The 12910-nt window shown below is 35.7% G+C and overlaps 2 protein-coding genes across 9 annotated transcripts; one reads left to right on the top strand and one right to left on the bottom strand.

The window, feature by feature from the left end:
• The first annotated feature begins 179 nt into the window (after window positions 1-179).
• Window positions 180-2105, top strand: Nxt1 (NTF2-related export protein 1). Its single transcript, XM_083103060.1, has 4 exons — window positions 180-483; window positions 1042-1128; window positions 1203-1347; window positions 1718-2105. The coding sequence occupies exons 1-4, from the start codon at window positions 475-477 to the stop codon at window positions 1894-1896; spliced, it is 420 nt and encodes a 139-aa protein (XP_082959186.1). The 5' UTR covers window positions 180-474; the 3' UTR covers window positions 1897-2105.
• A 51-nt stretch (window positions 2106-2156) lies between these two features.
• Window positions 2157-12251, bottom strand: Abl (tyrosine-protein kinase Abl). 8 transcript variants are annotated; one of them, XM_083103052.1, is made up of 10 exons: window positions 11693-12251; window positions 10952-11105; window positions 10530-10639; window positions 9410-10416; window positions 9069-9324; window positions 8846-8983; window positions 8473-8608; window positions 8268-8413; window positions 7092-7288; window positions 2157-6819 (listed from the first exon to the last, which is right to left on the bottom strand). In XM_083103052.1, the coding sequence occupies exons 1-10, from the start codon at window positions 11820-11822 to the stop codon at window positions 4486-4488; spliced, it is 4608 nt and encodes a 1535-aa protein (XP_082959178.1). In that variant the 5' UTR covers window positions 11823-12251; the 3' UTR covers window positions 2157-4485. The 8 variants fall into 8 exon arrangements, with proteins under 8 accessions (XP_082959178.1, XP_082959177.1, XP_082959183.1 ...); XM_083103051.1 differs by having other exon boundaries at window positions 7077-7288; window positions 11693-12248; XM_083103057.1 differs by having other exon boundaries at window positions 7077-7240; window positions 11693-12248.
• Window positions 12252-12910: the final 659 nt, after the last annotated feature.

The following is a 12910-nucleotide window of genomic DNA, read 5'->3' as shown; positions in this document are numbered from 1 at the left end:
ATATATGTAATTAATTTATAATTATTTATTAAGCATTATATAATTGATGATATTAATGATAATTTATCGACAAAAAACGGATAAATTTTTTTATTTAAAAACAAAATTGTTTTACATATATATTTGCATGACTTTATCGGGACATATTTAATATGTTGTGCTTCCTATTAGCTACAAAAAATAAATTTTGAGTGATGCAAGTACTCAATAAAAGAGCTTGTTTTCCAATGATTCTAGCAATATTTTGGATCTAAAAACGAAAGTTTTCTATTGGATATTGAATATTGGAGTAGTTGGAGCACTAATGTCACATGTATACATACATACGTATTCTTTGTGCTGTGACTTTATTTACGTGTAGTTTGTTGACGCGCGTTCCATGCGTTTCTTGATCTTTATGTACGAGAAACGTTGAATGAAAAGCGCAGTGTAAACATTTGTTTCTCTTACATTATTTTGGATGAATAAAAAAATATGGATCAGGTACATACGTTAATATATAATAATTTTTCTAATTTTTGTATTGAGATATGGTTTATAATGTGATATAACGAGTAAATATATGCAAAAATATTTATTTTTCAATATAACATACACATATCGATTTCCATTGAAATTTCGTATATATATGTATAATTTAATGTAACAAATTTAGTGAAACAGGAATACGATGATTAAAAGAATATTATAATAAATTTCCTAACCTTAAAGAGCGTCGGCCTATAATTCTTTTCATAGCAATGATTTTACTATATTCTTTACATATATGTATATTATATTATATTTTATTATATATATACGAGATTATATATATATATATATATATATATATATATATATATATATATACGAGATTTCATTAAAATCAGAAAAGCACGGTATATTCTACATTATAAATTATAACTTATATTCTTTTAATAATTATATTTTTATTATACTATTTATAAAAAGCAATAAATATACTATAATGTATCATGTTTTGCATATTTAATTGTATTTGATTACATCATACAATTCCTACATCTGTGTTGACTTTCTCAGGACTTAAAAGCTAAAATTGATCAAGCTTGTCGAACTGCAGAGGAATTCACAAAACTGTATTATGAATATCTAGATAAGCGGAGATATGTAAGTAACAATAATATACTGTCAAACATATTTCTTCTTTGTTGATTATATGGTAATTGTACATGTAATTTCAGTTGATTTCAAGAATGTACATGGACACTGCTAGTTTGATGTGGAATGGAAATGGAGTAGCTGGCAAAGATAATATACAAAAGTTTTGGACAGATCTGCCATCTTCAGAGCATAGCATTTCTACTCTTGACGCTCAACCAATTACAGGTAAATGCTAGTAATCGCATTACACTTTAACATTCTTGACTATAAAAATACCAGACAAGTAAAAATATTCGAAAATATTAGATTTGTGTTACATTTTATTCTATATCTCAATTTTTATGACTCAAGTTCTTCATGATAAAATTTCTTTTCTTTTTATCACATCTAAATAAATATTTTAATGTTTTCTTATTTTAATATTTGCATCAAGATATGATATCTGTGTCCTTATTTCACTATGCATTGCAAATTTGAATTGCAAATAATACATTATATAAAATACAAAAATTTGTTAAATTCATCTCATTGCCGTGAAGTACTGTAAGTAAATTATTTGTATTGAAATATTAAACCATAATATATTAACAAATAGGCCCAGAAGTAGCCAATCAATTAACATTTCTCGTCAAAGTTGGTGGACAAGTAAAGTACGAAGAAAAAAGTCTCAAATCATTTAATCAAACTTTTCTAATTACGGCTATGGGTGATAAATGGAAGATTGTAAGTGATTGTTTCCGAACACAAGAATTACTGGGTAATAATACAAATTAACAATATCGATAATAAATAATTTTTATACTATACCGTTTTATACTCTCTCTGTGATCATCTGATAATTTTTAATAAGTTTTTTTAAAATATTTTACTGTGTGATATACATATGTATAATAAATATGTAATAAGTATATATATATATATAATGAAAAATTAATATGTTGTATGATAGTATAATAACAATAAAAGGTACAATTTTGATGATATATATTGCTATCAGGACCAAATTATGAGCCATTCAAACTAAGAAAACAACATAATTCGATAATTATTTTTATTTTCATTTTCAATATATAAAGCAATATTAAAATTTTGTATTAGTGAATCATGTTGGTCGATTCTTTAGGAGAGTAATTTTACATCAAAAAATTAAAAATAAATACAAATGTATAAATAGACATAAAATTACTATAATACATATTATATAGAACATTAATTTTAGTATCTCTTTTAATAATACAATTTTATTCGAATAAACATCTGCTGACTAAAATTCATTTCATTTATATAACTATTATCGTTTCTGTTGAGCATGATTCTTTTGATAAAGAAAAGAAAAGAAGAGAAGGCTTGATTAGTTTATCACAGGTACAAAAGATATATAAAGAAACTTTGAAACCAAAAGAAGGAATACGTTTACATGATTAAAAGATTACTAGTTTGAATTCAATATATATACTACTAGCCGCGTAATACCTCGCGCACGCGTACGATATAGGCAGTGTCACATAAGAAATAAGTTGTCGGTGACTTATTTTTTATTTCTATTGCATTTTTCTTTAGTGTCAAGCACAAATTTATGTGAAATGAAGTATAAGCCTGAAGACTTCCATAAAATCAGTTCTCAGAGCATTATCGGAGCAATAGCTCTACAGTCAATGTATTATAAACTATAAAACTTGGCTTATTCATTCTTTGCAAAAATCCTAACGCTAGCTAAATTCTAACTATCTGTGTGAAACTTTATAAAACATGTCATCATAAACAAATTTAAATATAATATACATATATAATTTCTTTTTTTAAAATATTTAAAAATATAAATGAAAATGAGAGAAATATAAATAATACAAAAAAAGTACAAATAAATGCATAATACTTAAAGTGTATATATATGTATATATAATTATATATAGTCTACATATTAATACATAGAAGTTAAAAATCTTCATTGTGTGCAGAAAATACAAATAGAGTGACAGATAATATATATCACATATTATTATTTGTTCATTATTTTGTTATTTTGTTAACGTTCATTTTGATGCATAAATTTATCGATTAAAAAATGCACTTTTCGTAAATTACATTAGGAATAAATTGCTCATATGATATAGATGTCTTCAGGCGAATATTTCCTTTTACTATGTGCTTTTTGGAAGAACCATACCATATGAATGGATAAAAACGAAGCACACGACACTCAAGAGCTGTTTGATTAATTACATTCGATTTTTTGTTGTATTTGAGTATGATTTACGTAGGCATACGATTATCGCATGTGTATAGCTGTTATATATCCAACTTACTCTATACAAATACAAAATCATTTATATATTGTCCCAGAATACACATGAAATGACTTACGACTTAGGTGTTCCGTATTTATATATATATATTGTCTAATCTAAAAATCTCGCGTAATAATAATATATATATATATATGTATATGTATATTACTAATTATAAGCACGTGTGTATAAAATTACATGTAAAACGAAACGATTTACGCGATACGTAAGCGACTCGAGGATATAGAATTAGCGTGCGACGACTTTTGCATTCGCATTACGCTCTCCTGCTCCGATGCCAATACGCCAATTATATATTCTACTGACAATGAGAATTTGCGTATGACCGGTTACTTCATACAGTAATTATATAATCATCACATTTACTTATCCGTTTATATGAAAACCGTCGTACGTCTCGACATAAAAATTTAATCATGCAAAGATGTATATTTCCTTTTTTTTTCTTTTTTTTTTTTCATTCTTCAAGGCCATATTTTTTGTCAGGCCTGTGAGTTATACACGATCATAGTGTATTTTCCAAAGATCTTCCAAAAAATGCGAATGGTATACACAGGCGGAGTTATAAATGTATACGAACTTAGAGTTTGTTTCGCGCAAGATTCTGTCCGAAATTGTATATGCATGCCTTGTATCGGGAAATATACCGGCGATCGTTCGACTCGTGCAACTTTGGATTAAATCCCCCTTCCCCCCCTAACGATCGCGAAATCGTATTATTAATTAACTTATTCACACTAGTTCATTCTTATACTCGCTCGGAAATTAATTGCTACGTTTCCAAAAAAGGATCTCAATCTTTGATAAAACCTTAGTGTATGTGTGACTTAGATATATATATATTTATATAAATTTATGTATACTTTATACGCCCACGCATCCGATAAAATAGTAATAGAAAGAGAAAGAGGAAAGATAGAAGAGGAGTTAGAATGATAATTCTGCGACCCAATGGGAAACATCAGGACAGGAAGGGGGAAGTGGCATAAAGAAATGTTCGCAGGAGGAGATGCTCGTTTTGATTTTTTAATCCACCGGCGATTCGTGTGCAGCTTTACCTCTGCAATGTGTTTATCACGTCTTTTATCGTGTTTTGCACGTCGCACAAGAGTCTCGTGTTCTCAGTGATGTTGCGCGTGCCGGCGGCCCGTAATTGCCTCGCCTGCAATTCGAGTCGAGTGAGTAGGTCGCGGAACTGGAATCTCGCGTGTGGTGCAATCGCCGTGTCCGTCAGATTGACGCACATGCCGTGCAACAAACCAACTTTATCGGACAGCTGCAGCCAACTGGCCATGACAATAGTGGGGCTGCCTTTCAAATTCAGAATACTGTTCTCTATAACGTTCGAGATCTCTATCACGCTGTGCTTTGCCCCTTTCGATTCACCTCCACTAGTCTGCTTACCGCCACTGTCATCATCGATACTCTGGGATAATGATTTGTTGCAGTTTGGTGTGGCATATATCGAGGAACCAAAATGTTTACTGGATGGTCCGAGTGGCTTCAATGGTTTGGCCGGCACAATAGGTTTCTCGATCTCCGAGGATGATGACGTTGGAGGCCATACTCGCGAGTCGCCCTTACTGGTTGAGCTTCTAGTCGAGGCGTTGCTATGATCTTCTGGCGAATCTTCGCTCGCAATATCATCCTGCTTACTACTCGTCCCTCTCACATTTAATTTAGGACTAAGTGGTTGGTTATCACAAGAAGCTTCCTTATTCTCCCACAATTTCTTTAGGCTACTAATACTGCCGGTGCTGCGGCGCTTGTCGTCGTTCGCATCATCCACACCAGACGACGAATCTGCCGAGTCCACGACATTGCTCCCTTGTGCGTTGTCATCGAAACGCGATGATTTATTCTTCTCCTCCGTCGCAGCTCTTTCCTTGTCAACGTTGTCTACCTTCCGTAATCGCGCCTTAAAGTCGATTATCTGACTATCTGGATTTTCTTCCTTCTGGGGATTACTCCTCTTGTCTACTCTTTTCAATTTGAAGCCTACGCTAGTCGCGCTTAATACATGGCCCTCAGTGATTGGTGAAGTCATCATCGGGATCTCTTTGTTAGTGCTGCTCTTCTCAGGAAATATACTACTCTGCGTATGAATGTGCTCCTGAACGGCTCCGGATATGTCATTATTCTTTAATGTTGCAATCGCGTATTCGCTCGGAACAATGTGTTGCTTGTTGGCGGAATCCATGCTGAAACTAGCACACAACTCAGACAGAAGCTGCGACGCCGGATCGAGTGGCGCTGTCGACGAAAGCCCGCTACCACTTACGCTGCCGCCGATTTTCTTTGCAGAACTGCTATTACTACCGTGTTTCATATCCGCGCTCTGCTTAATCTCGTTGATCAGCTTAAGTTCCAGCATCTCTTTCATGCCTGGTTTGGATTCGAAGGTGTCTAAAGATGTACCAGTACCGCTTACCGCGCTGCCGATTGGCGGTGGCGGCGGCGGAGGTGGAGGTGGCGCTTCCTCGGGAGCCGCGATTCCGACTACGTCTACCGATTCCGCTTTCGCACCGCTGCTCGTCGTCTCCTTCGGTTTATAAATCAATTTCTTCTCGTCTGCGGGCTTACTACTGCAATGCGTGTCGCCAGGAGTGGAGGAAGTAGTCTCTCGGCGTCGTAGATTCACACCGAATCGCGAACTAGCCTCCTTTACTGACGGCTCGGCGTTTCTCACGTCGTTATTCCTATCATCTTGCTCGTGATCGTTTATCATTTCATCTTTACTCCGCCATTCCGCTTTCAACTTTCTGAGGCTGATTGGCGAACTCGCGATTTTTGGATGAGAAGAGGAACTCTCGGTACACGGCGACGCCGTAGTTGCAGGTGGCGGTAGATCGGACTGATCGCCAAAAATTTCGTCCGGAGGTGGTGGCAAATCCAACGGTGGCGGCGGGAACTCCAGATCAGCAAGAGTCGGCTGGACCGATCTCGACGGACTGGCGGTACGAAAGCTGGAACTGTTTGGCGCGCGGAAGGTCCGCAGACCGATTCCTTCCGCATTGGTCTTTCGGATACCAACAGCACGGCTGCGCGGTGAATTCGGCGGTTGATAAGTGTTTACTACTCCGCTCGAGGAGTTGCTGCGCGTCATTTGCGACTGACCGCGCAGATTATTCTGGCGAGGCGAGAGCGAACGATGTTGCGGGACCGCATCGATCATGGCGCTCGCTACGACGATGTCCTGCTGCTGCTGTTCTACGATCACGGTGGACAAGGAAGACGTAGCGGTCGAAACACTCTCCTGATTCGATGGCATGCCACTTTGTCGCAGAGATTCCAAGTATGCTCCGATTCTAGCGCCTTTTGGCAATGTGCCGTAACGATTGATCGCCCTCTTAACATTTTGCACCTCCAGCGCACCCACATGTACCAGCTGAAATGACATTTTTTTCTCTAAATCACGAACTGCTTTCTCATCATCGAGCATCATCAAGCAAGTTATTCAAGCAGTGCTAAATGCATTTACCATCGAAATGGATTCTAAAAATTCTCAAACAGACATAGGTAAGAACATTATCGTTATAATACTTGGGACATTTGATATCGTATACGAGTAAAGAAGGTATGTTTTTATGTGTTTAGTATTTTTATATAGCTTTAAAATATTGTGGCCTCAACGTAAGATTGTACCTTCTGAGATAGTACCTCCTTAGATGTGTAAGGTCGAGATTTAATTTGTTTCTGATTGCACGGTAAGTTGGATACTGGTTCCGGCGAGGTTGACGGTTGAGGAACAAAGTTATGTTCTGCTGTCCCTTGCGACCCATCTCCATCGTCGTCCATATCGCAACCTCCTGTAGTAATTGACTGTGTAGCCATTGTCACGAGATCACGTGTGATACCTGAGTCGCCATTTAATAAAGTGTACTGTATACAATCTATAACTAATACATCTCTCCAGCACATAAGCGCAACGCGTTATAAATATTGGAATCTTTCGAAGAGAGCTAAGAGAGAGAAAGAAAGAGAAAGATACTTGCGACGCCTATCAATCTTAATCTCTGCTTTTCCTTTGTCATTCCACTCATCCCTAGGGTCATTCTCCTTTCGACATTAAGTTAAGAGCAAATCATTAAATTGTACTTATTGTGTGATGCTATTATCAGCAAAGTTAAGTGTTGTAACATGTGTTGATAATGAACAATTAGTGAAAATGACAAATGGAATATGATGTATATTAGAGTATTTGGCATGATTCATTATGATATATATGAATAGAGATTTAGTAAACTCACATAACACTGCTTGAACAGAGTTAAATTTTATATGTTGATAAAGTCGATGAAATATACTAGTACTGTTACACAGGTCAAATTTCAACCTTTAGAATAAGAATATATAATTAAATGAAAAAATTAAAATGATAAAAAAATTTTAGAAAAGACGAAAGAAAACAAAAGATTCTACTTGTACTTTTACAGAGACGAATACCATGCATAAGTATGTATATGATACTTGTTAGGTTTATAACGCAACATGAAATAAAATATTGTTTCCTATTCATGTAACTCTGGAAACGAAAAATTGCAGCTACAATGTACAGTATGTACGAGATGCAGACGTTCGAGTATATGCATTAATAAAATATATCCAAGTACTATCGTCGAAAATTAGTATTCGGCGTGTATATATTAAACATTCAATTATACATATTGACTCGAGGAGAATGACCCACATTCATGAAGCCGTAAAATCACTGTAGGCGAAGATGCATATCAAAATTAAATTCAAAGTCAACTGAAAGTTAACAAAAGAAAAATTAAATAAAAGCAGCAATTTCGTGCATTGATCATTACACTTAAGTTTGATATAGTGGAATACCTTCAAAAATCTTATCAATACCATTTAGATCTGTGCCATCGTCAAGCGTCATAGTGCTCACTTCGACATTTTGCTGATCTTGCTCTTGATAGGCGGAATCTCGAAAAGAACTGCACGATGACAGCAGGCTGTGATGGAAGATATAGCTTTTTGTTATGTCAAAGTTAATTGTTCAATTATGTTTATGGGTAAAAAGAAAACATACCTTGTTCGTTTAGGAGGTGCCGGCGCTTGTTTTCCCTTCTTATTGGTCGATCTTCGCATTTGAACCATGTTACTATTACTTCTACTCGACAAGCCACCCATAAAAGTACTCAGCTTAGTAACCGACCCAACTCCTTCTGCACAAAATATATTTTGTCCATTAGAATAATCTTGTAAATGAGATACTTTAAAAAGTATATTTTAATAGAATAAAGCCTTTTTTAAAGTAAGATTTTTAAAAAGCAGTAAAATTTGAAAAAATCAAATAATGTTTTTTTATCATGATACTATAAAAACTAATTTATAATTTATATTTTCTTACACTTCAATGCTAAAAAGTGAGTTATTAATGATATCACAATGTTAATTATTACCTTGTGTTATGCCAGAAGACGATAATTGCTCAGATACAAGAACAAGTCCATGTATATTTCCCGTACTTCCTGTACTCTGTGACTTTTTGTATGATAGTAATGGGATCTCCCCTCCACCTTGAAGTTGCTTCTCTACCTCTACAATAGGTGCATGTACAGGTTAATGAGATTTCAATTCTTTATATAAAATGAAATTAATTATCTGATAGAATAATTTACTAACCTTCAGTGATACTCGATTCTTGAAACATATTTTCTAATGAATGGTGTATTTCCTTGAAAGTTGGCCGATCTGCTGCTGACCACTGCCAACATTGACGCATTAATTCGTAAACTTTCGGCGGACAGCCTGGAGGACACTCCATTCGATAGCCTTTCTCCAACATATGATAAACGTCCGTCAAGTCGACACCAGGATAAGGGGACATACCATAAGTAGCAATTTCCCACAAAAGAATACCGAATGCCCACACATCAGACTATAAAAATCACTAATTAGTATGACATGAATCTAATACATATAATAATACATATAATCTACATTTTTAAAGAATTTTTGTATACCTTTGTGGAAAATTTATTGTATGCTAAACCTTCTGGCGCAGTCCACTTTATAGGAAATTTAGCACCAGCATGAGCAGTGTATGTGTCATCTCTCATAAGACGGGCTAAACCAAAATCCGCGACTTTAACAAGATGATTCTCGCCAACCAGGCAATTCCTAGCTGCCAGATCACGATGGATGAAATTTCTACTCTCTAAATAACTCATGCCACTTGCAATTTGCGTGGCCATATGCATCAAAACCACAGCATTAATCTGATGTTTACTCTCATTTCGTAAATAATCAAGGAGATTTCCTTTACTCATGAATTCCGTGATGATGTAGAATGGTGGTTCACGCGTACACACTCCTAGCAATTGCACCAAATTTCTATGTTTCATCTCCTTCATGATGGCTGCCTCCTCCAAGAAATCCTTCAGTGCCATTGTATCTTCCTTGAGTGTTTTAACCGCTACGGTCATATTGTATCTCTTCCAGACGGCTTCGTAAACATCGCCATATTGACCGCCTCCTAATTTATGTCTCATTACTATGTCCGTTCGATTGATTTCCCATTCGTCCGGTTCCGGACTTAACGGGAAGACGGTAGGCTTATTATGCTTTGGCGCGGGATACAGCAGTTGCGTTATGAGGCCGTCGGCAAGCATCGAATGATGATGTACCAGTTCAGCCAGTGTATTAAATTTGCTCTCTGTCGTGACAAACATCTTTCCTTCACTATCCTCATTGATTCTATAATGATACACTCGACCCTCGTATCTCAAAGAAATACTACGTTGTCCGGGACTACTTTCCGATTCTCGTACGAGGAAACTACCGTTTATTCCCGAACTCAATAGATATTCTGCAGCATTCCTAGATATCCTCCCATGGTACCAAGAATGTTTTTCCAAAGAATTCACGGGTGTCACATAATTCGATGGTACCCATCCTACTTGTCCAGTGCTCGAATGAGCTTCACACCATTCTCCGCTCTTATTATAACTTAGAATACGTACTTGTTCACCTGTTTAGAAATATTAAAGAATAAACATTTAAGATATGCAATGTGCACAGATGAGCATTTATGCATTTTATAAAATATGGGATTTATAATATTTAATAAGAAATACAAATCACCCTTTTTCAGACTAAGTTGATTCTCTCCACCAGCTTGAAAATCATACAAAGCGACGAATAATTGAGGATCGTCCTCCTCCTGTGCCAACAGATTTTCTTTGCTAGTCCATCTGCATGAAATGATTAAAAATATTATCTTTAGGATTAAATTTTTTTGGATTAAAGATAATTTTTTTATTGATATGTATTAAATCAATGTATCTACCATCTTTATGTTTAAAAGTCTAGATCTTATATATGGAAAAAATGATAATATTAAAGAATAACTCATACATGATGATTTTAATGCATTCTTGATGTTATATTTAAAAAATTTAAGGTCTCTTTCTACACCAAAATTGCAAAACTATATAAAACTGTAATTATATAAGTTGCTATATAAATAGACATATGTTGCTTCAGACTTTGAATAGTGAACTGACCTATTTGCTGCTTCAAGAAGTCCACTAGCAGACACACTGGTGTGTTGTTGAACATTTGCTTGCTGTGAAATTGATTGAACACTAGAACCACTTGGGGGATCACCTTCTGGCAATGCTGGAATATGAGGCAGCGGTCTACTTTGTAAAAGTGCCTCTGCAAAAAATAATAAAATTTTTCTTTATAACTTTCAATATATGCCTTAAACAAAAATATCTGACATTGGCAATCAAAATATAATTCTTATCTAATAATAAAATATTTGAAAATACCAGAACTATATTTAAAATATTCAATGTACATCATGAGAATGATAAATCAATGGAATTTTGTTTGGGACATTTAAAAAATTTTTAATTCATTCTACAGATAAATGCTTATTCATTGTAAAATTTGTATTCAATCTCTAATGTCCATATTAATTAAGAAACATTTACCAATGTAAACATTAATGCATATGTATGTCAAGAAGTTTTTATAAAACTAAATTCTTTTTGATTACTTTCTTATCATCAATTTTAATCTACAGATATTACAATATTATACCAAATTAGGGAAACATATCTCACATACAGGAATGTATTCCGTGAACTGTAAAACTATGATTTAACGCAAACTATATAGCGATGTATAAAAAAAATCATTCGATGGACAAATCCTACTCTGTTAAAGTCTGCGTGACAGAAATAAGCGTGTCCCCATAGTGGAGCAGATCAGCTAATTGTTAAAATGCGTGTTCTCACCGCTGTGCTCGGTGAATATGTTAGAGCCTATGATGCGCGTATCCTTCAGGTTCCTGGTTTGCTGTTTGCGCGTTTGTCGCACGGTGGACCCAGCGGGGATCACCCTCTCCTTGGTCTGCTGGGCCCCCATAGTCTATCGCCCGCCGTGTTTTATTGTACCATGCCCCTCGCCTGTACTCCTCGCCGACCCCGGCTGCGTACGGGGCGACCAGATCCGTTGCTCTCCTGCTCGCCGCCACCCTCGCGCACACTTCACTTCCGGCACTCGGAAGGCGCCGCCGGCGAGCCCTCTGACATCGCGATCGTCGTCCGCGTATCTCGTCGTTCGCGCGAGACACCGCGAACGTGTCGGTCCAGCCACCCTCTCGAAACGCAGATCGCAGTGCGGTCAGGCCTATTCACATTTTTACATGTCAATTATCCGCTCTCTCTTTCTCTCTCTCGCTGCCTCTCGCCATATTTGACAGCTTTTGACGTCGATTATTTAGTTTGTCGATGCATTGCTGTGCGGCAGCACGACGCTGGGCGGGTTCTCATGATTACGGAAATCCTCGCGTTTCCCTTTTTTCATTTTTATTCTTCATACATATTTTTACATTTATATATAAACGCGTATATAAATGTGAAAAATGTATATACAGCATGCCATAAATTATTCTCATATTGTAATTGTTTATTATTATACTTTAGGTTTACTATTATAAGAGTTTACTGCTTTTAGTTATATATTTTCTTTTTTTTTTCAATTTTCATTTTTTTTTTCAAAAATATCACTTTTTAGCCCGCAGTGGACGATGCTGTTGATTATGAATACCATAATTTTATTGAAATTTTTCCTGTAATTTTGGCCGTAATAGGATAATTAGGAATCCGTAGTTTACGATTGACCAGCAGTGCTTTCCATAGCTTTTCCTGCTACTACGCATTGAAGGTTGGAGTGAAAATTTGACCAATAAAATTTGACCATTTAATGCAGCTAAAATTTTCTCTGTTTCGATTGGTCAAATTTCAATCTTCAATCTCGGTCTTCAATGCAATTGAGGATAATTTATCCGAGTTCATTTTCAATGGCCGCATTCAGCGGACTCAACATTGGCTGCGTTCAGCAGGAAAAGCTGCTTTGCAACTGTTGTAAAATTCGTGAATCTGATTGGTGTATGCTCTTAGATTCAGTCAAAATTAAGAGCATACACCAATCAGGCTCACGAATTTTACAAC

This window comes from Camponotus vicinus, unplaced genomic scaffold, assembly GCF_025532165.1.
Source record: "Camponotus vicinus isolate PSW18456_S1 unplaced genomic scaffold, iyCamVici1.0 SCAF_6, whole genome shotgun sequence".
Lineage (NCBI taxonomy): Eukaryota > Metazoa > Arthropoda > Insecta > Hymenoptera > Formicidae > Camponotus > Camponotus vicinus.
Note: the sequence above shows the minus strand (reverse complement) of the source record. Positions and strands in the feature narration are given on the sequence as shown.

Coding starts and splice junctions, on each gene's coding strand:
- Nxt1 (XM_083103060.1), top strand. Junction 1,129..1,202: donor ATCTAGATAAGCGGAGATAT/GTAAGTAACAAT, acceptor ATGTAATTTCAG/TTGATTTCAAGAATGTACAT. Junction 1,348..1,717: donor TGACGCTCAACCAATTACAG/GTAAATGCTAGT, acceptor ATTAACAAATAG/GCCCAGAAGTAGCCAATCAA.
- Abl (XM_083103051.1), bottom strand. CDS start 11,822: ATGGGGGCCCAGCAGACCAAGGAGAGGGTGATCCCCGCTGGGTCCACC. Junction 8,984..9,068: donor AGAATCGAGTATCACTGAAG/GTTAGTAAATTA, acceptor CACCTATTGTAG/AGGTAGAGAAGCAACTTCAA. Junction 6,820..7,076: donor AGGAGGTACTATCTCAGAAG/GTACAATCTTAC, acceptor ATGTCATTTCAG/CTGGTACATGTGGGTGCGCT.